Source organism: Hoplias malabaricus, chromosome 9 (genome assembly GCF_029633855.1).
Source record: "Hoplias malabaricus isolate fHopMal1 chromosome 9, fHopMal1.hap1, whole genome shotgun sequence".
Lineage (NCBI taxonomy): Eukaryota > Metazoa > Chordata > Actinopteri > Characiformes > Erythrinidae > Hoplias > Hoplias malabaricus.
The window spans coordinates 4,217,138-4,241,796 of NC_089808.1; the positions used below are offsets into that span (position 1 = coordinate 4,217,138).

The 24,659-nt window shown below is 40.0% G+C and overlaps 3 protein-coding genes across 9 annotated transcripts in view; 1 reads left to right on the forward strand and 2 right to left on the reverse strand.

Annotated features, from left to right (window-relative positions):
• Nucleotides 1-3,880, forward strand: part of clcn3 (chloride channel 3) — a 47,331-nt gene extending 43,451 nt beyond the window's left edge. For all 7 annotated transcript variants that reach the window (XM_066680515.1, XM_066680514.1, XM_066680518.1 and 4 more), the window contains one exon: nt 1,415-3,880. In XM_066680515.1, the coding sequence (XP_066536612.1) occupies nt 1,415-1,582 (168 nt within the window). In that variant the 3' untranslated portion in view covers nt 1,583-3,880. The remainder of the gene's footprint in view (nt 1-1,414) is intronic.
• Nucleotides 3,881-7,145: 3,265 nt separating this feature from the next.
• Nucleotides 7,146-15,034, reverse strand: LOC136707879 (zinc finger protein 420-like). The gene is made up of 3 exons (XM_066682177.1): nt 14,974-15,034; nt 14,625-14,758; nt 7,146-11,733 (listed from the first exon to the last, which is right to left on the reverse strand). Exon 3 carries the CDS (start codon nt 11,611-11,613, stop codon nt 9,562-9,564), a length of 2,052 nt encoding a protein of 683 aa, XP_066538274.1. The 5' UTR covers nt 11,614-11,733; nt 14,625-14,758; nt 14,974-15,034; the 3' UTR covers nt 7,146-9,561.
• Nucleotides 15,035-17,250: 2,216 nt separating this feature from the next.
• mfap3l (microfibril associated protein 3 like) lies at nt 17,251-24,101 on the reverse strand. Its single transcript, XM_066680524.1, has 3 exons — nt 23,917-24,101; nt 22,602-23,019; nt 17,251-19,081 (listed from the first exon to the last, which is right to left on the reverse strand). Exons 2-3 carry the CDS (start codon nt 22,876-22,878, stop codon nt 18,183-18,185), a joined length of 1,176 nt encoding a protein of 391 aa, XP_066536621.1. The 5' UTR covers nt 22,879-23,019; nt 23,917-24,101; the 3' UTR covers nt 17,251-18,182.
• Between the last annotated feature and the right edge of the window lie 558 nt (nt 24,102-24,659).

The following is a 24,659-nucleotide window of genomic DNA, read 5'->3' on the forward strand; positions in this document are numbered from 1 at the left end:
TTCACTGGCTCACTCTAGGTCCTGCCGGCCACTGGTCATCACTTCTTTAACGTCTCCTTCCCAGTCTGTCTGCCTGTCTGTCTGTCTGTCTGTCTGTCGTACAGCAGAAGCTGGTATCTTTTTGTTGGCAGAGACTTTCAGCTAAATAAATTAATAATTTTTTAAAATTCTTTATAAGGTGGGTAATAGTAATATGGTAATATAACAATCATAGTAATGTATCATAATAATATTTTCTGAATAGTTTAGGGCTAGTTGTTCAATTACAGTGGAACCTCTACCTACGAACTTGATCCGTTCCGTGACCCGGTTTGTAAGTGGAAAAGTTCGTTTCTCGAGTCAATTTTCCTCATTTAAAATAATGGAAAAGCAATTAATGTGTTCCAGCCCCCACCCCGAAAGTCACCCTTTTTGCACTGATATATGTTTACAACACTCTCAAATTAGTAAAAAAATACATGTAGCGTTACTAAAAATAAAAGAGAAATACAGTGGAAACAGTAATAAAAAAGAAATAATAAAGTTGTAAGTGGTTACACATCGCTACCTTATAGACGTGACGACTGGCTGGAGGAGTAACACAGGCACTGGCTGTATGACGGGAGGTGGGGGGTGGGTGGAATAACAGAGAGTAGGCGGTGAATGTGGGGAGACGAAGCGTAGATACGGCTTAACTTAGCACGAATTTCGATGTCTGCTATTTACACTAATGCTAAATTGCTAAAGCTACAATGTGCTAATCTGAAAAGCTCACTCAAGTCTGGGCGCTGGAAGACTCGCCGATTGGGGTCAGTGGCCATTTCCAGCCGCCGGCTCGGAGGAGGCTCGGGTTCGTTTCTAGAGTCATGGTTCGTTGGTGGAGGCAAAAAATATTCAAATCTCCGGTTCGTATCTTGGAAAGTTTGTTAGTAGAGGTTCCACTGTATTTTTATACTACAGACATAAAATATTGAAACATGGTCTTCTATTAATAATGTGTTAATGAAGTAGTTCTCAAACCACTCTTTGGGACACATCCAGCCATTCCGTAGTTTTGCTGTAACGCAATTGTGATGTAGGTTGGAGCAAAAATGAGGACAATCTGAGAGACTGATTTAAATTTTAAAACAAAATGTATTTGAAATAAAAGGCTGAAATGAAAGAATTCATTATGCTCCAGCCTCAATCAAATTGGTTATATATTTATTTTAAGTTCCTACATTAGCCACAAACTTAACTGTAAAACACGATGCACGTATTATACATATATTTTGCCACATTTATTACCCTTTATTCATAGAGTTGTAGAACAGTTAGCAGTTGCTTTTTATTTGACTGCTCTGTCAACAAAAACACAATACATCTGCCATACTGTCTACACATTTATGGAAAGAAATACAAATTCTTTCTCTCTTTCTCTCCCTCCCTCCTGCAGGCGCCTCCTTGGTATTATTACAAAAAAAGATATCCTCCGTCATATGGCCCAGATGGCAAACCAAGACCCCGAATCCATAATGTTCAACTAGTGCCCTCCTTTACTGGACATCAGGAAGCGGAAGAGAGTGAAGAGGAGGTCCGATTATTGGATCGGACGACACACTGACCTCTTGCCCCCCCCTTTTTTTTGGTTTGTTTTTGTATTTTAACCCCTAACACGCCCTCCACACAGCACTAAACTGGGCTGGGGCTGCCCTGGTGGAGACCTCTGGAAACCACCTCTACAGGCCTTGGGGATGGAGAAGGATTTCTGCTGAAAAGCCTGGCTGCTGAAAAGGCTTGGAGATCTAGCAGTGCTCCAGCGCTTTTTGTCCTGCACTACTGATGGTCATCCACATGCTAATGTTAACTTAACCCACTCACTAAGGCATGCGACTACAGCGTCTTCACAACCCTGGCACCTACACCCACACCCGCTTTGTCAGACTCAACCGTGCCTAGTCTCTTTCCCATCTATCCTGACCCGATCCCACCTTATGTGACTTCAGTGACTGAGGGGGCTTGAAAGGTCAAGATGAACTGCTCAACAGCGAGGAGGGACCTTCATGAAGAAGCCTCAAAAACCTACTGCTGTGACCCCTGCCACTTTTAACTGCCCTGCCACCCCTCACACTGACCTCTTTCACCATTGTTTACCTGTAACACAAGAGTTTGAATGAGCGAGCATGTTTGGATGTTTTGCACGTGTCTGTATGAAAGAAAAGGACCTCCACATTCCAGTCAGGATCTCAACACATGCCCTCTGTTTCATACTGGAACGCTCCTTTTCCAGCTGAGGAGGTACAACCAGCAGAAGGGCTGTGGAAGTGTGCCAGTGTGTGTGTGTGTGTGTGTGAGTGAAAGAATGAGTAGTTGTTATTACATGAATTACACAAAGAGAGTCCACAAAGAAGGAAACAAGCGATCCACCAAGTATTTAACGTTCATGACATGATCAAATGTACAGGAAAAAGGAGTTTGCCATCAGCTTGTGGGAAGCTGCCCAAACTTTCAACACTACAAATACGCTCCTGAATTAAACGGTCAGGGGAACAAACAAGACCTGTCAGCCTGACATAGCTGACCTGATGTAAGTGCATCCAAAAAGCGGAGGACTTGTAAAGGTGGATCTCTTTGTGTGTGTGTGTGTGTGTGTGTCACTGGAAATGGGTGGGGGGGGTGGCTTTCTTTTCAAACAGTCATTATTGGTACTACATTTAGATGTATTAATCATGCAATTCAGCAAGAAAATCCATGTAATTTAAAGAACAAATGTGACTTGAATAATGCACTTTTTTTCTTTTTAAGGTTCTGTTATAAAAGATCATCTCAAGATTCTCCTTCAATTTTCATTCTTAAAGAGAATCCTTAACCAACATGTGTCAGCGTAGCTTATGTCATCATTTCTGAATAGATTTGGAAAGTCTTGCATGATGCACACTCATGCCCCGTTGTCAATGTGACAAATGTGGTTGTGCTTAAGAATACAGCGTTTTCTTTGTTTAAAATGGAAAGGATGATTTGCACCAGGTTTGTGGTTAAAACCACTAATGGCTGAAATACAGTTTTGTGTAGGACCTTTTACATCGGGGGAAAAGAACTGAAATATATAACTTTGACTTGATTTGCATCCTAATGCACGTGAAGGACTCATCCGGCGTGTGTGTGTCCTGTCGTCTTTTGCGGCCAGTACAGCTATCCTGTGAATTTACTTCAGTTGTCTCACAGCACAACTCCTATTTTCGTTTATAAGCTAATCATTTGCTAACACTGGAAAAACTGAAGAATCGAAGTAGTTTGAAAGCTAAAATGATCCGTGACCGGTTCAAGTGGCAAGTATAAGCAAGTAGTAGGTCCATGGTGTGGAACTTGAGCTTGTTTATTGGTACGACACAGACATTCTCATTTTCAAAATAACATTATCAGATGAGTTGATATGTTGATGTCTGTAACAACTGGATGCAACCCCCTGCTTACAGTAACTTACACCCTCCTGCTTTACAGTATCTTGAACCTGACCTGGCTGTGGCTGGATTGTCCAGGCTTGATTTTGATGTTTGTGAACATTTGATGTGTTCAGCAGTGTCATGGATTTATTTTTAATGTTGTTTTTTTCCCCCTCTCCTATTATTACACCTTTTTAGCCTTTTGATAGCCTGTCTAATTATTTCCTGCAAAACAATTGTCTTGCTTTCTTTCCATAGTGACACACTAGAGCCCTTTCTGCTAAGTGAGGCTTACGGAGGAAAGGAAGGTTCTCCATTCTCAACTGCAGTTTGTTGTCGGTCAGTGTAGAAAAACAACAACTTTGTCCTAATTGTGTTTCACTCCTGTTTTATTTATATTAGTGCTAGACCTTGTACATTACTGTAAGAAGGGTTGATTGTACATTTGAAACAAATATGTAAAATTAAATTGTTTAAAATTAAGTGTGCAACATTTGTACTGTTTCTATTTTTTTAATATTAAGTTTTACAGTTTGCTTCAAGGTTGACTTTGACATTTCAATGTGCCAAGAATAATCTGTCGAAGGACGGCACTCCCCCTCACGGAGGAAGTAGAGTTCACAGCTTTTCGTCTTTAGCAAGGTCAGTGATCAGCAAGGGTATGGTGTGTTTTCACCATCTTTCTGTAGCTTAGGCCCCTACAAGGAAATATTTGTGTGCAGTTGATATAAATGGATAAATAATGGTACTATATTAAACAAAAATGAACGAGAGGTGTATAATGTTTGGCAAAAATAATGCCACACGGTGTATTGTTACATGAAAGTGCTGTTTTCACACCTGGTGCAACTACACGGTCTCTCTACAGTGAAATTAAGACTCTGCTATGAGGGGTTAAATAGCCCAGATGATAGAAAAATCTAATTTCAGAAATCAGTGAAGCTCTAAAGTTGTTCTGACACCTTTACGTGACTCAGTAACCATGCGTCCATCTTTACTCAGTAGTTTCTCACGTCTCAATTCTATCTTGACTCTACACTGCAAAAAATGAAATCTAAGCAAGTAAAATTGACTTAAATCTAGTCTAAATATCTAGTGGTACTCATTTGGAAATTGTCGTAAGAATATTAAGTTTATTCAACTTATTTCTAGCTTATTCCAGTGGCAGATATTTTTTCTTAATTCAAGAATTAACATAAAATGATGTTTAAAAGAAGCAAAAATATCTGCCACTAGAATAAGACACTTTCTGTAGATAAAATGACTTAAAACAAGTAAAATTAAGCTAGAAATAAGTTGAATAAACTTATATTATTCTTACAACAATTTCCAAATGAGTAACACTAGATATATAGACTAGATTTAAGTCAATTTTACTTGCTTAGATTTCATTTTTTGCAGTGTAGTTCAAAATTTTGCACCTGTAACGGCTCAACCAGCAGCTAGCTCATAGTAACATAACACGATCTAGGCATTAAACAGTCGTACTTGACTCCTCTAAACCTCTTGCTTACATCTGCTCTTAGGAGAATCTGTAGTGTTACTTACTAAATGTTGAAACACTAAACCAGAGCCATACAGATCTGCTGAGGTGATAATATACAGGGTGGACCGTTTATATGGATACACTTTAATAAAATGGGAATGGTTGGTGATATTAGCCTCCTGTTTGTGGCACATTAGTATATGGGAGGGGGGAAACTTTTCAAGACGGGTGGTGACCATGGCGGCCATTTTGGATCCAACTTTTGTTTTTTTAATGGGAAGAGGGTCATGTGACACATCAAACTTATTGGGAATTTCACAAGAAAAACAATGGTGTGGTTTTAACGTAACTTTATTCTTTCATGAGTTATTTACAAGTTTTTGACCACTTATAAAATGTGTTCAAAGTGCTGCCCATTGTGTTGGATTATCAATGTAACCCTCTTCTCTCACTCTTCACACACTGATAGCAACACCGCTAGCACAGGCTTCCAGTATCTGTAGTTTCAGATGCTGTACCTTTAGGTGGCCCACCCTGTTGTTCCAATATCTTTATTTGGGCTTTAGGCCTTTTTCCCCCCTAAAAACACTTCCTTTGTGATAAGAATCTGAAGGTATGTAAGCAATGTTCAACCTTCAGAATGCACCGTTCACTCTAATTTTATGGAAACAAGGCTACAAAAAACTGTCCATCTTAATTGTGGTCTTTCGTTCTTTTCACAGAAATGAAATTTATACTTATTTATGAATTATTGCATATATATTTTAAATATTTTCAGCCCCTTGGAGCGACAGGGCAGTACTGCCCTGTGTGCGAATCTAACACCTCTCTCTTCCCTTTTGCGCTGTCAAGCATGTGGTGTAGTGATGGAGTAGCGCATTGTCTGCAGACAGGTTTGTGTGTGGTGCCAAAAAAAAAAAAAAATTTCTTCTAACATTCACTTGTAATGAGTTCACATGTAAATAATAACTGAAACTACAGCACAGTCGCTGGTGATGTTTTGTCAGATATCGCTTTTATAAAATGAGAATTTTAACAGTAGCAGCTTGGAATTGACTTCCAAAGCATTAAATGCAATGGTGTAAAGCATGCCACTGGACTCTAGAGCAGCGTAGACATGTTCAAATCACACTTCTCCCTCTGGCAATCCAATGGATGATGGGTTTGGCGATTTCCAGGAGAACGATGTTTGTCAGACTGCATTGTGCCAACTGTGTGTAACTTCAAGAGTAAAATATGATGTGGGGTGGTGTTCTACAGTTGGGGTATGGCCCCTTAGTTCCAGTGAAAGGGACACAATGCGTCAGCATACCAAGGGATTTTGGAAATTTCATACTCCCAACATTGTTGGAACAGTTGGGCACCAGTGCACAAAGCAAGGCCCATAAAGATGTAATGCGAGTTTGGTGTGGAAGACCTTGACTGGCCTGCCACCCCATAGAACATCTTTGGGATGAATTTGAGTGGAGACTGCGAGCCAAACAGGCCTTCGTCAGTGTCTGACCTCACAAACTCACTTCTGAAAGAGCAGTCAAAAATTCCTATAAAAGCACTCCAAAACCTTGTGGAAAGCCTTCCCTGAAGAGCTAAAGCTACAAAGGGTAGGCCGACATCATGTTAAATCAAACGGCTTAAGAATGGGATGTCACTCAAATTCATATGCAGGTGAGCACATACTTTTGGCAATTAATGTAGTGTTTGTGAGCAAAGGGAGCAGGGAGGCTTCCAGATGTTAAGGGCTGACACAATCTGACATACGGCAAAATGTAAATATGACACTAGCTTCTCATTTGAATTTTTGTTTGTACAATAAATGATACAGCAGTAATATACTTTGCCTATAGGCCGCCGTAAATGGTGCGACAGACACCGGAATGCTAATTGCTTCACCATTTTCTGGGAGAAAGGAAATCAGTACTAACACAACTTAAACAACAAATATGGCCTTTTTCGCTTTATTTTTCTTTGTATAAAAGCAACAGAACACTTCAGTGGATCTGAGTGGAGTGAAACTGATGTAGACTGAGGGGTGTGCACACTAGGCAATAGAACACCTAAGGTTTTGTGTTACTTCGAAAAGCATCGCATGCACGAGTTGAAGGTGAGTAGTGTTGCCTTCCAGACCATTTCGCAGTCAGAACAGAGATCATTTACATGTCAAATCTTAAAGATTAAAAAGAATTAAAAGTCTGTGTACAAAAAATTTTTTAATGATATGTTAAAATAAACATGACTACACAGAAGGCAGACGTGGGAGGGTGGGGTGGGCATTATATATAAAATAGGTGTAAGACACAGGCTTAAACACTTCCTTTTAGGCTGTTCAACAGTGTGCCACTATCTCTAGACACCTTGTCGAACTCTGAGAACACTGCTAAGCAGAATCTGGGCTTTTGTTGGTGCTGTTTAAAGTCACTACTGTTTCTTTTATACACACAGTATGTGTAGCCTCCACAGAACAGCATGAACCTAAATAAGACACTCAAGAGCAGTCTTCACATGAACACTTGGGCTGTGGAGCAATGGCACAGTACTCTTGAGCATTGGAGGTTCATCGAGTCGTTCTGGGATGAGTTGGGATCCAGAAGTCATCGTCTAGTATCAGTTCCAGACTTCACTAATGAGCTCTTGGCCGAATGCCATTAAATCCCCACAGGAATGTTCCAACATCAAGCATAAACCCTTCTAACATTATTACCCTTGGGTTCCGTTCCTAGCTCGGGTAAATCCAGGAGTGCTTGGACTAACGCTACAGTCACTGTTCTCGTGTAACAGGTCCAGAATGTGTTTCTACCAAATGTTTTCATCCAACATGGATTCAGGAGCTCAAATGGAGCAATGGAACAGAGAAAGGATAAACAATAATTGCATTTTATTTGCATAAACAAAAAAGAGAATGGTCCATACTGAAACAATGAATTGGTTTTCATTCATAGTGTTATTAACTGCTACTATCATATGCCATAGATACTTATTATGGTGATTTTTACTTACAGATTGCTGCACTAAACATGCAGTATTTCTGCACGTATGAACTACATATAAGCTACAATATTTTTATTCTACTCTATTAAAAATCTTTTAAATCAGCACTATGTAGGCGAATATAGCACTTCATCAAACTATTTTTTTCATGCGGTTCTAACAGGCTAGTGTGATTACATTATTTTGTTCAAGAAAATCATGACTAGCTTTCAAAGTTACAGAAGACATTCCATAACCAAGTGGTAGATTTACATTCGAAAGACTTCCCACTGTTCAGGTCCACCTTTATACCTAGTGGCTATACTCATCTGCCATTTTGAAACAATTCTGTCAGCCCTTTCTAACAAATCCATTAAAAAAAAGAACAACTCCGGACCCTGGTGGTGGTGCTGGTATGAGTGTATCAGGCACAACAGAATAGGTTTTTAAAACAAGTGCGCACACAAACTGTACACGTTTTTAGACACAACTGTGTTACTTTGTGTGTTGACTGATCAAACAGTATACTGAACTGTACAATTATATAATCATATGTAGACATAAAACTACTGACCAGTGAAAATACACTCATCATGTGGGCTCCAATGCTAATATGAGTAGTGTTACCTTCTTAACTAGCTTATTTCATCAAGAATAAAACAATTTCATGACATAAATACAATTAAAGCTTACATTCCTGTGACGAATGATAGTTACACATAGTGTTTTTTCTAAACCCCCAAAGTGCTTTACGTTCTTTGGAACATTCGGGAGTCTCTCAACACCCACCAATGTGACGAGACAGCCGCCAGTCCACTCATCACACATCAGCTATTGGATAGAGAGATGTGAGAATGACGGAGCTAAACTGGGGATGATTAGGAGGCCAGAAGTGACCACAGTGGCAGATTTAGCCTGGACATCGGGGGTAACACCTCCACACTTTTCAAGAAAACGTCCAGGGGTCTTTTACAACCTCAGAGTGTCAGAACCTCAGCTTTACGTCTCGTCCAAAGCATGCCACGGCTTATTCAGTAGTGATCCTGGCATTGGGCTCCACACAGAGCACAGGGAGAGCACCTTCTCTTGGTCCCAACACCACCACTTACATGGCTGCTGGTTGTGTTTATTGGTCTTGTTTTTCCTTCACATGAAAGAAGGACCATTTGCTAAATCATTGCTGGCTTTATATAAATGTTATCACAGAAAGACAAGGTCATCATCAAGTACGATCAGTTCTACTATGAATCAGAAGCCAAAAACCAAAGAAATGGCTGAAGAACAGTATCAGTTTTCTGATGGCTTTTCCTTAGGGACAAGCTTCCCTTTTTCCTTAAAGTGTGTGTGCTGTTATCCTCTACCCCCTCATTAAGATACCAGTGTTGGTGTTTTTCTCTCTTCACTTTTCTCAACCCTACAGGCACACACAGGTCTTAGCAAAGTTGCTATGCTTGATACACTCATAAAAGCTCAGCACATACCAACACACCTTTGCTGTGTTAACACAGCTGCTTTGACAGTAGTCCATCACTCAAAAAAGTTCATCCCTTTCCACTGATAGATGGGGTAAAGGGAGGAGAAATAGACGAGGGCTACAGTCAATGAACCTATTAAGTGCATCTAATATGATGAGCTTCACGCCAATGAGTTTAAATGTAGGTATAGGTTTAAAGTGGATAAAGGATGACACTCTGAGAGCTTAGGTCAGAGCTATTTTGCATGGGATTTCTGGTGCAATTTCAAACTGTAGCTACGAGCATAACTTTTCCCACAAATTTCACAGCGGTGGTTGCGCTCTCTCGTGTGTGTCTTGACATGTCTGGAAAGCTCAGACTTATCGATGAAGCATCTCTCGCACTCTGTGCAAGCGAACGGTTTCTCTCCCGAATGAATCCTCTTGTGTCTGTTCAACAACGCAGTGTCTGCAAAACATTTCCCACATATCTCACAAGCTTTGGGTTTGATCCCGGTGTGCCAGCGCTGATGCTTTACGTAATGGGAGGCATCACTAAAGCGCTTATCGCAAAGGACACACTGGAAGGGCTTCTCTCCGGTGTGGATCCGTCGATGCGTGGCCATGTTACCCGCATGAGAAAATCGTTTTCCGCAGTCGGGACACTCGAAAGGACGTTCCCCGGTGTGTGTTCTATGATGTTCGCGGAGGAAGGCTTCCTTCTTGAAACACTTCCCACAAATGTCACACTCATATGGCCTTTCAGTGGAGTGAGTCTTGACATGCGCTTTCAGTTTCTTCTCGTCGGCTAAGACTTTGCCACATTCCGGACAAGGGAAAGAGGGTTGTTCTGGAAAAGTCCCTACTCCAATGTAGTCATACTTTTTCAGTTGTGAATACGTTTGCTGATGCCACTGAAGTCTAAATGCAGTGATGAAACTTTTCCCACAGTGAGGACACTTGTGTTTTTTCTCTTCTTTATAATAGCGCTGATGTATTTTGAGTTCTATTGAATACCTGAAAACTGTATTACAATCTGAACAGCTGAAAGTCTTCTCGTCGGTATGGACCTTTTCATGCCTTTTCAGTCTGAGATGATGGTGGAACTTCAGGTCACACTGCGAGCATTCAAATGGCTTGTCATTTAGATGGGCTTGCATGTGACTTTTTAGCCATTCTTGGTGGGTAAAATCTTTTCCACATTGAAAACACTGGTGTGCCTTAAGTTGAGAATGAGTATAATGATGCTTAATTAGATTTCGCCTTGTGGAGAAACTCCCTCCACACTCTCTGCAAGAATACGATTTTTCTCCAGTGTGCATCCGCCGATGGATTGTCAGATGAACTGAATGAGCAAAGCGTTTTCCGCAGTCGCAACAGACGTAAGGTTTTTTACCTGAATGGAAAGCTTTATGGATCTTCAGTTTACTTAAAAACCTAAAAGATTTCCTACATGTTATGCATTTAAAAGGTATGTCAGGGTCATGTGTGCGCATGTGGCGAAGTAATTTGACCTGTTGAGAAAAACGCTTCCCACACAAGGAGCCCTCCACAGGGTTTTCTTCTTTTGAACGTTTCTTTACAAGTTTACGACAAACAGCACTTTTTCTCTGGACTATCAGAAGAGGAACCACTTCCGTATGAGTCTTCAGATGAAGCTTCAGATCAGGTGAGCGTATGAATCGTTTATCACAGTACTTGCACTGGAATGGCTTTTCGCCCGTGTGGATTCTGTTATGAACACTCAAATTGCGCATGTTGGCAAAGTTTTTTCCACAGATACTGCAGATAAATGTCTCCTCTTTTAAGTGCGTCTTGATATGACGGGTAAGGTAATACTGCAGAGCGAAACTTTTCCCACACTCCTGGCATGAAAACGGTTTTTCTCCAGTGTGTATGTGTTCGTGGCTTTTCAGGTTGCTAGCTGTAGTGAACGCTTTTCCACACTGAGTGCACACGAAAGGTTTTTCGCCTGTATGTTTTCTTTCGTGGATTCGGAGATGGCTTGGATCTCTGCAGATTTTACCACAGAACTTGCAACAGTTCATTTTATCGCTTGAGGAGTTGAGAGCGGATCTTTCGGCAGAGCACATATTTTCATACACTGAGCTACAAGCCCCGGATTCAGCAGCTGCTTCGAGCTCCTTTATCTTCAACATGTATATTTCATGATCATCTTTAAAATCATGTTCATCCCAAATTATCTCTGTCTTGATAGCAGCCGTTCTATCGTGGCTCCCTGGTTCTGTTTGTGTTCCAAGACCTGGATAATCCAACCACCCATGGGCCGAGTTGTGGTCAGTCTCCATGATGTTCCAAATCCTCCTTCACCAGTGTACAGAGTAATGAGAGAACTTAACTTTTGTTATTTCAATGTTGTTTTTTTGTTACTGGTTAACACCGGCTATCTTCAGTCCCCCTGAAATCACCTGTAAGACAAAGTTAACATCAGGATTCATTTAATATTTTCTTCAGATCAAAGCCTTTGTGATAGCATTGTGATAGCATATGAGTACAAAAAAATCCCTGGTATCGTATTATATTAAGACTGACTTTTACATCTGATAAAACAATGGAGAATAGAAGAATATTTTTAAAATGTCATTTTAAAAAACTACACAGATGCATCACCTACGATGAAAAAATAATAACTGCATCAGTACAGGGGAAACTATATAAAAAACAATCAATTTCGCTAAGACTGGAAAATAAAATGATTTAGTTTCTTTTTACATGTTTTCACAAACATTCAGAATAGTGATAATTCATTCATTCATTCATTATCTGTAACCGCTTATCCAAGTCAGGGTTGCGGTGGGTCCAGAGCCTACCTGGAATCATTGGGCGCAAGGCGGGAATACACCCTGGAGGGGGCGCCAGTCCTTCACAGGGCAACACACAAATTCACTCACACCTACGGACACTTTTGAGTCGCCAATCCACCTACCAACGTGTGTTTTTGGACTGTGGGAGGAAACCGGAGCACCCGGAGGAAACCCATGCAGACACAGGGAGAACACACCAACTCCTCACAGACAGTCACCCGGAGGAAACCCACGCCGACACAGAGAGAACACACCACACTCCTCACAGACAGTCACCCGGAGAAAACCCACGCAGACACAGAGAGAACACACCACACTCCTCACAGACAGTCACCCGGAGCGGGAATCGAACCCACAACCTCCAGGACCCTGTAGCTGTGTGACTGCGACACTACCTGCTGCGTCATGGACCATAATACAAAACTGAATAAATATAAAATCTATGGGAATGTTTAAAACTAACAGTAACATAGGTCCTAGGAGGCAAACCTTTTTAAAAATAGCATGACAAGGTTGATTACAAAAAAAGAGAAAAGCAAATATATACCTAACTCCTCTTGCCCCTAATGAGAGAGGTTTGTTTATTCCATATGAAAAAGGTCATGTAATAATACAACTTCCATTTTCCTCATAGCATTTCTACGTGGAAATCTCCTTCTATGGAAAACCTTACCACTTTATTTTGGAATTAACGTTTTTTTTGGCAGTGAACAGTGTCCATGACCAACATTACGTGACAGATTTTGTGTTCTTGGGTTGTTCTATTATTCACACACTCACACCTGTGAGTGAGACACTGTGTGTGTGTGTGTTGCCCTGTGAAGGACTGGCGTTCCCTCCAGGGTGTATTCCTGCCTTGCGCCCGATGATTCCAGGTAGGCTCTGGACCCCCCGCGACCCTAAATTGGATAAGCGGTTACAGATAATGGATGGGTTGTTCTATTATTACATAAAGCTAGGTTAAGCTTTTTCCATATAAGGGGCTTTAGTGCGGACTTTGTCTTTGGACTAGAGACTTGTCCTTTTGGCATGAGTAAGTATTTATGATCAGCAAGAGGAGGGTTTCTTAGGGTGGGCGTTTAGTAAATTCTTTTTACTGAATTAAAATATTTTAACCGTAACTACCTTATTTCGAATTTAACCACCTCATGTATCAAGGCAAAAAAAAAAATAAACAATCTTAATTGAATAACAAAAATACGTGCAACTATTAAACAATTTTCTTATCGCTATTGATTATATATATATATATATATAGTAGTGTTTAGTAAACAAAAGCATAGAGGAGAAACTAAATTACATTAGACTTCCAGTACCATCAGGATAATAGATTGCATTATAATTATAGACTTTAAAAATGATTAAATATGCACTAAGCCAATTCATACCAGTACAAATAAACTGTAAAATATAAAGCGCATGATAAAAGAACAGTGACATCAGCACAAGTGCATTCTGTGCCTTAGAAAAGCTGTTCTGTAAATTGAGTTTCGGGATGGAGTGTTTGTTTTTGCTGTTGTGGTTCACCTGCTTGGCCACTAGACATTGCCTTGACCAGTGCGTTGGAATTCGGGATGTGAAACATCTGGTGGCTGGGTAGGTGAACTACAATAACAAAGACACACTGGGGAAATCGCCTAGTGTGCGTTTAATGAATTTCATTCTTAACCAATGATTCATATTTACACACATTACTGTACCATGTGTTAATAATATACACCAGACTCTGTGTGTGTGAGCGCGCGCGCTATAATACTCTGTCTATATTCCAGACGGTTTCTTTCTGTGGAAAATTCTTAGCATTATCATCACACCTTATTTATAGAAAAGTGGCTCATGGCGCTGGTAGCAGGAGGCTTGGTGTCCTGTGTGGTTTTAATCACATTAAGCCAAGCTCACAGAGAGTTACACTCTAGAGGAATTACAAAAAAAAACCCAACAACAGTGGTCTCTTTGTCCTTTGTCCAGTATTTTCAAGCCAGTGTTAAATAACATGATCAAACACCAACAGAAAACTAGAAAACATGACCTTGAAAACGGAAAGTGAACGGCGGTGTGTTTGTGTTGAATGTTTAGGAGTGTGTTTACTTTCGGAGCGAGGTAACGGTAAAAGGGCGCAGGAGAAACGCTGTTCTGATCTAACACTGAACTCAAAGGCCTCCTTTAAGTGACAGGCTTTTGGTTTGTCTAAATGATATAAACGAGTATGTTGCGGCGCATGGATGGGCAATAATCACACAGACAAAAAAAAAAACAAATGAAGCTGAAGGGCGAATAAAACACTGCAGACAGAGGCGCTAATCTCGGCTTCGGCTGGTTTAGCCTCTGAGCTAACCGCTACATTAGCGTTACCCAGTTAAAGTCCTCTCCTTACAGCTACATTTACTCCCGCTGCGGGTCTCTGTTTCAACTTTGACGACAGCAGAAAATCAAATCTGTGTGAAATCTGAGAGAAAATATGCATTTTAAAAATATGTCAACAGAAATCCATGTACCTTTTCCCCGTCCATCTTCTTAGGCTGAAAACCTCTGGATCAGAGCAGTTCCCAGTCCGCCCCCTGCTGTCTGCGTCCAGCACACGGATTACCAAAGGGCAACCCCACCCTGGGTCACAGTCTCGGCATAAGCCCTTAAAGAGGCCCCAAGTGAAACGCTATACTATTATATGGAATGATTCATTTCTCCATACCTTTAGAGCACAGTATAGTACATGTATACAGTAGTATACATGGGTATAACATACCAAAAACGGATTTTTTATAGTGGGACCAGGAAGAAGAAAGAGATATATACAACACAAATATATCAAATCAGTAGTTTTTGGATAGTGAAAAGAAAGCCTACATGGTGTAATGGCAAACTGGAGGTAAGCATATGGGGTCCCTAGGGTGACAAGACGTCCTCTTTTACCCGGACATGTCCTCTTTTTTAGACTTAAACAAAATAACGGACGTTTGTGAAATTCCGCCCGGACATTTTTTTTTTCTAGATCTTACATAAAACTTCGAGAAGTTTCGTTCACAAACTAGTCCCGCCCTCCCCTACTCCGTTTGGTTCGCTTGAGTGAGAAGGGGGCGTGGTGAATGAAGTAGCCTAAAATCTTCTGATTGGACGGTCTGACTGTAAAGCTACCGTTATTGGTCGATAACCTTCTCTTAAACATTTATTTGGTCAGTCTGCACGTCAGTAGTCCTTGTTTACCTCAGGCAAAGCTCATGTACCTACCCCTCATCTCGAGCAGCTATGCCGAAACGTAAATGTAAGTTCTCGGATGAATTAAAAAAAGAAATTCCCAATATTTTCCCATGTGTAGGTTATGTAATAAAGGTGTAAAGGACCTAAAAGCACACAGGTTCAGCTAAGCATACAACAGCAGCCCCCCACCGAGACGTGTCCCTTTTTTCACCATCTCAGATCTGGTCACCCTAGGGCCCCCCCCCACCTCAAGGATAACATTTGCTGCTTTAGACATCTGGTTTCCATCACTACTACAGTGGACAAACCGTTTAGATTGAGTAGGTTTCTTCTGAAATGAGGCAAAACGACGTGACAAACCTCAATAATTTACAAACGCAGAATTTGGAAATTTTGGTGGAGTATCCCTTAAGAATCTCTGTGGCACTCCGCATAACAGACTATTAAACATAAACTGTTGCTTCGTCTACATATACAAATATATTTATTAATCACTTTAATCAGTGATTGGAAAGACAAGTTAATATTATATACACAAATACCCTCTTTGAAGTTTTTTTTTTTCTCTCTAAAAACGGACTACAAAATCAGTCGCGAGTAATACGTCATAAAAATTCGACCCCACGATGCCACTCCGTAACCCAGTCATGGGATTTGGAGTTCAGTTCATTTTAATCCTCACAGTTACGCGATTCTGTAAACACGCCGGTTTACACAAGTCGTAATTATTGTTTTTTAGTAATTTAAAATTTCACAATATTCGAATACTAACAAACCAGGAAGGGATTTAAATGCAACTGAGCGATCTTTTCACAGATTCTTCGCTGTGGGGCAGTGGAGGGCAGCAGCTGACAGCGCTCACAGCCATAAACAGAGTACGATATAAACTGAAGACTGCAGTGTCCTTAAAAAAAAACGTTTAGAAAAATGGTGAAAAACAAATAATTTATTTAGCGATCAAATATGTCCAACTTGGCGGTGTTTTTTATTCACTGTCAAGTTAAAAGTCCTAAGCCCTTTCAATTCCACCATAAAGTTTGGTCATAGGCTTATAAACAATTATAAACAAAAAACCCAATAGCCTGACAAACCAAGGGTAAACAAAGTTATTAATTGTAATCCAATATTTACACAAGTATTAATGCTTATAATTTTCTCAGACCATTTCCATGATTCTTATAGGTAAACAATTAGGGTGACCAGATCTGAGATGGTGAAAAAGAGGTATATGTCCCTTTTAAGGGTAGCTGATCGGATCATAAATTGCCACAGCAACCTTATACTAGCTGTAGGATTGAAACAATGGAACTGCGTGGCTGCCGGTATGAAGAGTGGGGTGGGCTCTAATGGATTGACATAGGATATTTTACATCTTATCTTGTGTATGATTATATTTATTATGACAAATCAGTGTGTTGAGATCAGATATGTCAAGAGAGATCTTACCTTACCTTGGGGGCTGTCTTCCTCCATGTAACCTTAATATTTGTTGTGCTTAACCTCTAAACTGCATTCATATGTATACACACACACAAAACCAAAGGTGTAGACTAGACACGTATATATCCTCATTCAACTTCTGTAATCATTTCATTCTGTTCAGAGTGGGTCTGGTGCCTACTCATAGTCATTGGCTAAATTCAGGATCGCACAATGGACACGGATCATTTATTCTTATTATATATGAAAGTTCTGGACAAATTGGATGACTTGTTATTTAACTTCTTATTGGCCGCTCTCTGTATGGGGTGTTATCATGTTCTATGGCTCATTACAGAAATCGCACTGAACATGGGAACAGTGTTTTCAGCTGCTCGCTCAGTTAAACTGGATCTAAGGGCCGGCCCCATGCTCACTCAATGAAGACTGCTGGGAAAAAGATACATGGATACTTTCTACAGTAAATATACACTTCTGTACAAATTAAAACAATCAAATTTTTTGTTACACAGCAGACATTTTTATTTCACTACAAACAAAGCGGTTTAAAGAGCACCAGATTAGGAAGTCCCAAACACCCTTCCCTCCATCTCTTCCATGTGTTCAGTACAGCTTATCATCGTTCTATCTTGGGAACAAGGGCTGAGGAAAACCATAGGCTGCTTAGAAAATTAAACTAATGTAAAGACTTAACTGATCACAATTTCGCAACCATAAAAACAAAAATATAGGAACAAAAATAATAAAGGAAAGAGCTGTAAATACCAGGCTTCACAACTGAAATGAATGGAAAATGACACAGAATACTACTCAAAATAAAAATCACTAATGATAACTCTATAATTCATTAATTATATTAACTATAAAGACATAAGGACTCCAGTGATCTTTAGGTTAAATCTCTTCTGTCAAACTGTCGGCCTCTTTTCAAAACTCAGTAACATGCATTGGCCGTGCATTTACGAGACTCTTAACGGAAGAAGTCGGCGAGGCTCACACTGAGTCTTACACTAACACAATTTTCAACGATAAATGCACTTTGTCTTTAAATGGAACTGCATAACCTCGCAAATGTACGAGTGGAATCATCATTCAGCAGATAATGAAACAGATGATCTACAGCCAGAAATCGATCTAAATCCATATCCAACAGTAGCCCTAGTTTCAGTTAGCGTAATAAATATAAAATCAGTGCTTGAGATGGTTGATTTTCTAAGTTGACCGTTTCTCTGTAAATACATTCAGCATGAATTATAATGAGGAAACAACAGTTTTCACTGTTCTCCCAACTTAATAATCAATAAATGCATGTAATGTAACAGTTTGATTGTTTTTCATTCAGCATCAGATCACAAAAGATGACTTGACCTTTTTATTTTTAAAATGCATAGCAAAGTAATCGACCTGTGTTGAGGATATTACACATGGCTTTCATAGATGACTTGGCTTGTCAGGTTTGCTACTCCTCCTCCTTCCTCAGGCTCCGCCTTCTCCTTCTCTTCTGGCTCCACCTCTAGTGGCAGCTGAGCCAATGGGGGAGGAGAAGAGGGCAATTCCGCGAGGACCGGAGCCTCGATGCTGCAGCTTGCTTCAGCTAGTGGTGGATGAACTGAAACCTGAATAGCGATTTGCTGAGATTGCTCATGAAGCGAAGCATCATCAGAATCTGTGGCTGGAGATCCACTCCGTTCCCTTTCTCTGGTTCTCTCTCGCAGGATGGTAAAAACGTTGGCCACAGCTGACACACCAGTAGCCCCGCCACCGCGACCGCTGCCTTCATGGCCTTCAGGAGCCTGTCGAACAAAAGTGTGCCTCATTTCCTCAACCCCTACAACTTCAAGGATCTCTTCCATGAACGTACGGCAGTTCATGATCAGCGGTGGAAGGGGAATGCTCCTTGCTAGCTCCTCGATGTAACGTGCAAACTCCATGGTCTTGAACTGTGTAACCTTGGCCAGCTCCAGCGTTTTTGCAGACGTGATAATTGGAATGCGCTTTGCAATCTCAAAGGCCTTCTGGAGCTTCTCTGCACCTTCGGTGCGGAAAAACTCATTAATTGCTTTCTCCGTCTTCTTCAGATGGCTGCTCATCATACATAAACGAGTAACATTCAACACCATGATGATCGTGAAAGTCACCAGACACACCACCATGTAGTAAACACCCATGTCACCATTGGTGAAGACCACCCGGACAGTCACCGTGTGGTTAGCTTTGCCGTAGACATTGGACGCCATGCAGGTATATTTGCCACGGTCTGCAAATGTGATGCTGGTGATATTGAGGATTCCATTATCAAGAATCCACCATTTTCCATCTGAGGAAGCACAGTGAAAGAACAATAGTTTTCAGGGTACATTAATTAGAACATCAATCCAAACATGGTGATTCATTTGCATTAACTCTCGGACGCTATACTAATTATAATTATACTCATTATTTTAATTTTAATTAAATGTGATAAAGATGATTTCTTAATATTTGTATTTAAAAAGTGCATGGATTTCAAAGTCTTGCTTGCTAAGGAATCATGATGAGAAACTTTGGTCTATAACAAATTTAGGCAGGAGAATTAGTGCCCATAAAGGCGATGTTCACACCTGTAATAAAAAAAAATGTTCAATGACATTTCCTCACATTGTTTGCATGCTGAAAAGCAGTCTGATGCGTTTACAAATCCCAACATGAGTTAAAAAAAAAGTATAAAAACAAAGGTGGTCAGTCAGACATGCTAGACTTCCTCTCTAGAGTTGAGGATATTTACTTCATTCCTGCTTCATAGATGAGTAATAGTGGAACTGGCTCTAAATTTGGGGGAACCACCAACTGTAAACACAGACCAAATGTGCTGCAAAACTCAACAACTCAAGTTACAAATGAGTTTCTGTGGTAATTCAAACAGTGAATAAAATCTCAAACGTGTTAAACTTCAGCCACATACAAACAACAGAGGTTGTTCTCCTCAAACATGCCATTTCACCTGAAAAGACGCAGAGCTTATGAATGTAAACAAACCAGAGTGTGCTGCTGTTCCCCACAATCGTAGATGTTGCCTTTAAGGAGTAATATTTAACTTTTAAAATTTTTATCTGAAACACTACCACTTTTTATAAAAGTGTAGTCTTTGTGGTTCTGCTGGGTCAGAGGTTTTGTGTGCTGTGAATCCATAAGCCTTTCTTTTATAGCATAGCCCTGCCACTGTGGCAAAGCTTTTACTTACTGCAGTCAGCCCAAGTCCATTTGGTCTGACCTGTAAGCAAAAGCTGTAGCAAACAGCTATTCATTAATGCATTATGCACTTTTGTGGCACTCTTAGCCCTCAAATGTTTGACAAGCATAAATATGAAAACAGTTGGCTCCTTCACAGGAACAAGAACCAGTACACCTAATGCCAATGTAACAAGTGTGGTATCTACGCAGTTTTCCAATTTAAACAAAAATATGCAATCACGCCTTAAAGCTCTACAATGTAGAATGTAAATGCACTTCAGTGTCAATGAAAGTACACCTTCATACACTTTTTTACCAACGAATGTTCATGACTTTTCCATGACTTATTTGCATTTGACCATACATTTTCTGACACATCTGTGTAGACATGAAAAACGACTGAGTCTCTTGACATTTAACTGTATATGAACTATGCAGGGGTTTCTAGCTTTATATTGAAGCAGTATGTGACCTAATAGATTCATGTTCCACAAACTGAGTGAATAAATACCGCGTTATTGCCACAGCTCTAGCACTTGACTGTGGAAGTTGAGGTCCACAGGCATTTGTAAGTGTTGTCTGTCCTTTCGTCATTTTCTTTACGACTGGGTTAAGTAGAGTGTCATGGTGGTGCTGCAAGTGTTTAGTTTAGTGCTTGTATTAGCCGCGGTGAACGACAAAATATTCGTACAGTGCTTATAAACGGTTTGTGTCTTGTCTGTCACTGTTACCTAGGGCTGGGCGATATGAGCGCAAATCAATATCACGATTAATTGTACATTTTACCATGATTACGATTAATGAACCATTATTTTGTTTTTGTATATTTTTACCCTCATAGTTCAGTGACTCCAGTAAGCTCCAGTATAAAAGCTGGGATATTTTTTTCCCCTAATGTTCCTGGGAACTTGTTCCTCTCTTGTTTTTTGAGCACTGTTCATATTTGGTGTGTGATTGTCCCTTGGTCGTTGAAACTGTTTTTTTGTTGATTTTTTTGTTTTGTTTTGGTCAGTGTTTAAATTTGACTTATTTTTGTTGAGTGTCGTCTTAATTAAATTCAAACACAACACGTCCAAACAACAGACGCTGCGATTTTCTTTGGTACAAGCTGCTCAAGTCGATCGGTCAGCTTCAGCGTTTAGGTTTTCCTTCATGGGACAGTACATGAACACAGTGGGGACATAACAGATTTAAATAATAATAAAAAAAAAAAAGTTTAAAAAAATTTCAATAATTGATATAGACAATATTATGTCGATTAGAAGTTCTGAATGTTGATTTCGATTAATGCACAGCCCTACTGTTACCGTCTATTGTTTCCACCGGGAACCCAAAATGCAGCCAGAGATACGACTTAAAAGTAGCAGGAGCATCTTCCCTTCGAATTTCCTCCAACATTACACTGGCTGCTACTAGCAAACATCCTCTGTAACTAACAAGATAATGCATTAGCTATAACTCTTCTGCTGAGAGCTACTCTAACTGATTAGCTGTCACACTTGCTGCGATTGCTACCGTGTTGCCAGATCCCTCTTAAAAAGTTCCTACCACCCAACTGATTTTTTACCCCATGAGACAGGTCAAGCTTGACAAGAAATATTGTTACGTTTTAATACATCTCGCTACACTCCTACTGGTATTTGAGAAGAAAATTTCCATAACTTTTTCAAAATGTTTTGGTCCCCCCCCCCCAAACTTATCCAGACCTACAAATTGCTATTTTCAAATTCAATAACTTTTCAGAGATTTCATGACCGTACGAACCCTGCACAAAGAAATTCTGTGAATGTGCTTTTTTCAGCAAAAGAGCTAAAATGTCTAATGTCATAAACAACAATCATACTGAAATATTATGTCTTAAAGACATCTAGTCACAAGGAGAAGACTGTACAATGGAACTCCTTAAGCAATGTCACAAGCACAGAAGCTTACCCCTAACTTTAATATCAAAAACAATTTAGCTTCTTTCAATCTTTAAATCTCATTTCTTAAGTAACGTCAGTGAGAGTGTGTAATTGTATATAATACAACATAACATTAGCTTGATAAACAAGTTTTCCCTTAATTCCTTGAAACACAAGTTTGGTTTGGTTTAGTTTAGTAGGTAAACAGGGCAGTCGAGCATTGAGTCATGAAGGCAGAAGGCCCATGTCTGCACACGCATTTCTGAGCAACATTAACAGAGCAAGCTCAGACTGGTTGTGGATGAGGGTTGAACAAACACACAGCGCCACGTACAAAACATGTGAAACCTATGCACAGACCACACTGCAAAACTGCAGCTAATGATATTTGTTTGATTTATCCTAAAGTGTAGGCTGATCAAATGTGTGAGGTTTACATATTAACCAAGAATTCAGTTTTTAGTTTTGAGGAAACATTGGTGCACACTGGACATGATTCACAATGTTATTGTTTTCCAAATTGCTCTCTAGATGGTCCAGCTCACACACAACATTTTATAAAGGATTTTATTTTTAAACATCTATAATTTATCTGTCTACATTCCACCTTCTTGAGCAAAACTGGGGATTTCAGCTTGCATTGGTCAAATGACTGATCTTTCTGTATGAAGCTTCCTTTCGGGCAAAGCTTGGCACCAATGTTCAAAGCAGCTCACAACTTACCACTTCTTTCTGTGTCCAAGAGGTGTCCATGAGAGTTGAACCACAGGACACTTGGAAAAGGATCACCAGTGACATTGCAGTCGATCAAAACGCAGTTGCCCTCCCGAGCGATAATCTGGCGGATTGTGGTGAGCACCATAGGAACCGAACCTCCATCTGCTTTACTCCGGCTTTCACTGCTGTTTCCATCTGCCAGTGAAAAGTTCAAGGCCCCTGCAGTGCGGGTGCTTAGAACACACACTAAATAAATTAAAACATATCCGTTTACCCCTCTCATTTTGCGTTCTGGACAAGCCCCTGAGATAAACTGTCATTCCACTCGAGTCTTCATGTCAGGCTGACAGGTTATCTGCAGGTAGCCCAGCGCAAACAGGCAGAACTCCCGGTGTTTGGAAACTCCTGTTCCTCAGAACCAGCACTGCAATAAAGAGAGGAAAGAAAAAATAAAACAAACACAAATAAACAAATAAATAAATAAATAAATAAAATGTTTCATGGGCAGTTTAAATTGGTAAAATAACTCTAGTTCAGCTCTGTGTGTGTTATTTCAAATAATGTAACAGCGACAATGTCTTTAAGGATATTTTTTTTCACATAAATCACTAATTCCTGCCACAAACCAAGAGCACAATAAGCACGTTAAGAAACGTCGCACGGCAAATAAACAGCAAACGATTTTAAAATGTACATAAACGATATTTAAATTCAGTTGATTGTATCTGACACGATTTGACCTGAAAAGACCGAAATAAATTAAATGTGGATCCTATCGACACTGAATGTGAAACCACATCAATCCAGGCAAAACCGAGAACTCGAGTAAATAAACCTAATTCACATTCGCAGATAGTACACACTCCACATTCATCTTCATCATCATCTCCTGTGCTGTTATCTAGATAAACATCCTCTCCTCGTTACTGATTAACGCACTAAAACGGACCCGAACCCCGAGGAAGAGTCGGTCCTGCTCCGTTAGCCTGTTTGGCTAACTGCTGCTGCAGCTGAGTAGCGGAACAGGCAGCGGTGAACGTTATTTTCTCTAGATTACACCAAACCGCTAGTCGCTCACCGTCGATTTTACACCTCAAAAATACACCCCACCGTCAACAAACAACAGCGAGTAAAACGAGTATAACCCACTAACCCGAATATCAGCAAAGACAGCTCCAGTAGCATTTCTGCCACATTTATAAACCAACAAAAGCCCGTTTTTGTGGAGAGGCAGCTAGCGCTGTCGCAGGCTAGCCAGCGTAGCTTATGTATCTTAATATAAAAATACGACATTTCACCAAAATGGCAAATTCTCGCTTACCTCATTGTTTCCTGGGAGTCATGTCTGTGGTGGTTTCTGACAGAACTGATTCCGAAAACTGCGGTCAGCAGCAAAAATCCTGCAGTGAAACCATGGGTGAGTTTCTCCACTGCTTTTCTCTTGCCTTGTTGGCCGCATACGTGAATGTAGGACAGTCTCTCTCTCTCTCTCTCTCTCTCTCTCTCACGCACGCACGCACGCGCACACACACTTATTTGTGAATTGTTTGCTAAATTATTATAATTGGCTAAATTGCTGCCACACACACACAGTACAAGCTTTCTTTTATCTCTTTTTCAATTGGAATGTAAACTTCACTGAGGACGTGACTCTGACATGTTGCTGATAATAAGAGCAGGTTGTTTTTGTATTTATAGTGATACTGAAGCCTGATGTGCTGAATTCATTATTTGATGCCACTATTTAGCTGAGATCAAATTTGTCTCTTGCTGCAAGAAATAAAATGTAGGGTTTGATTTGAGTGTGCAAAAATAATTTTGCCATGAAAAAGGACATAAACTCATCCCCTTTGAAACACAGCCACTTGTCTTTTAATAATGCATATAATCCAATAAAATTATATTATCTTACATACGTTTTACAGAGTAAACACCCCCAACTCCCTTCCCCTTTTTAAAATAAATAAATAAATCCCAACTTAATGTAAAATATATCAAAAATATATAAAATATATAAAATATCAAAGATATTTTTTATCAAAGATATATAAAATATCAAAATAT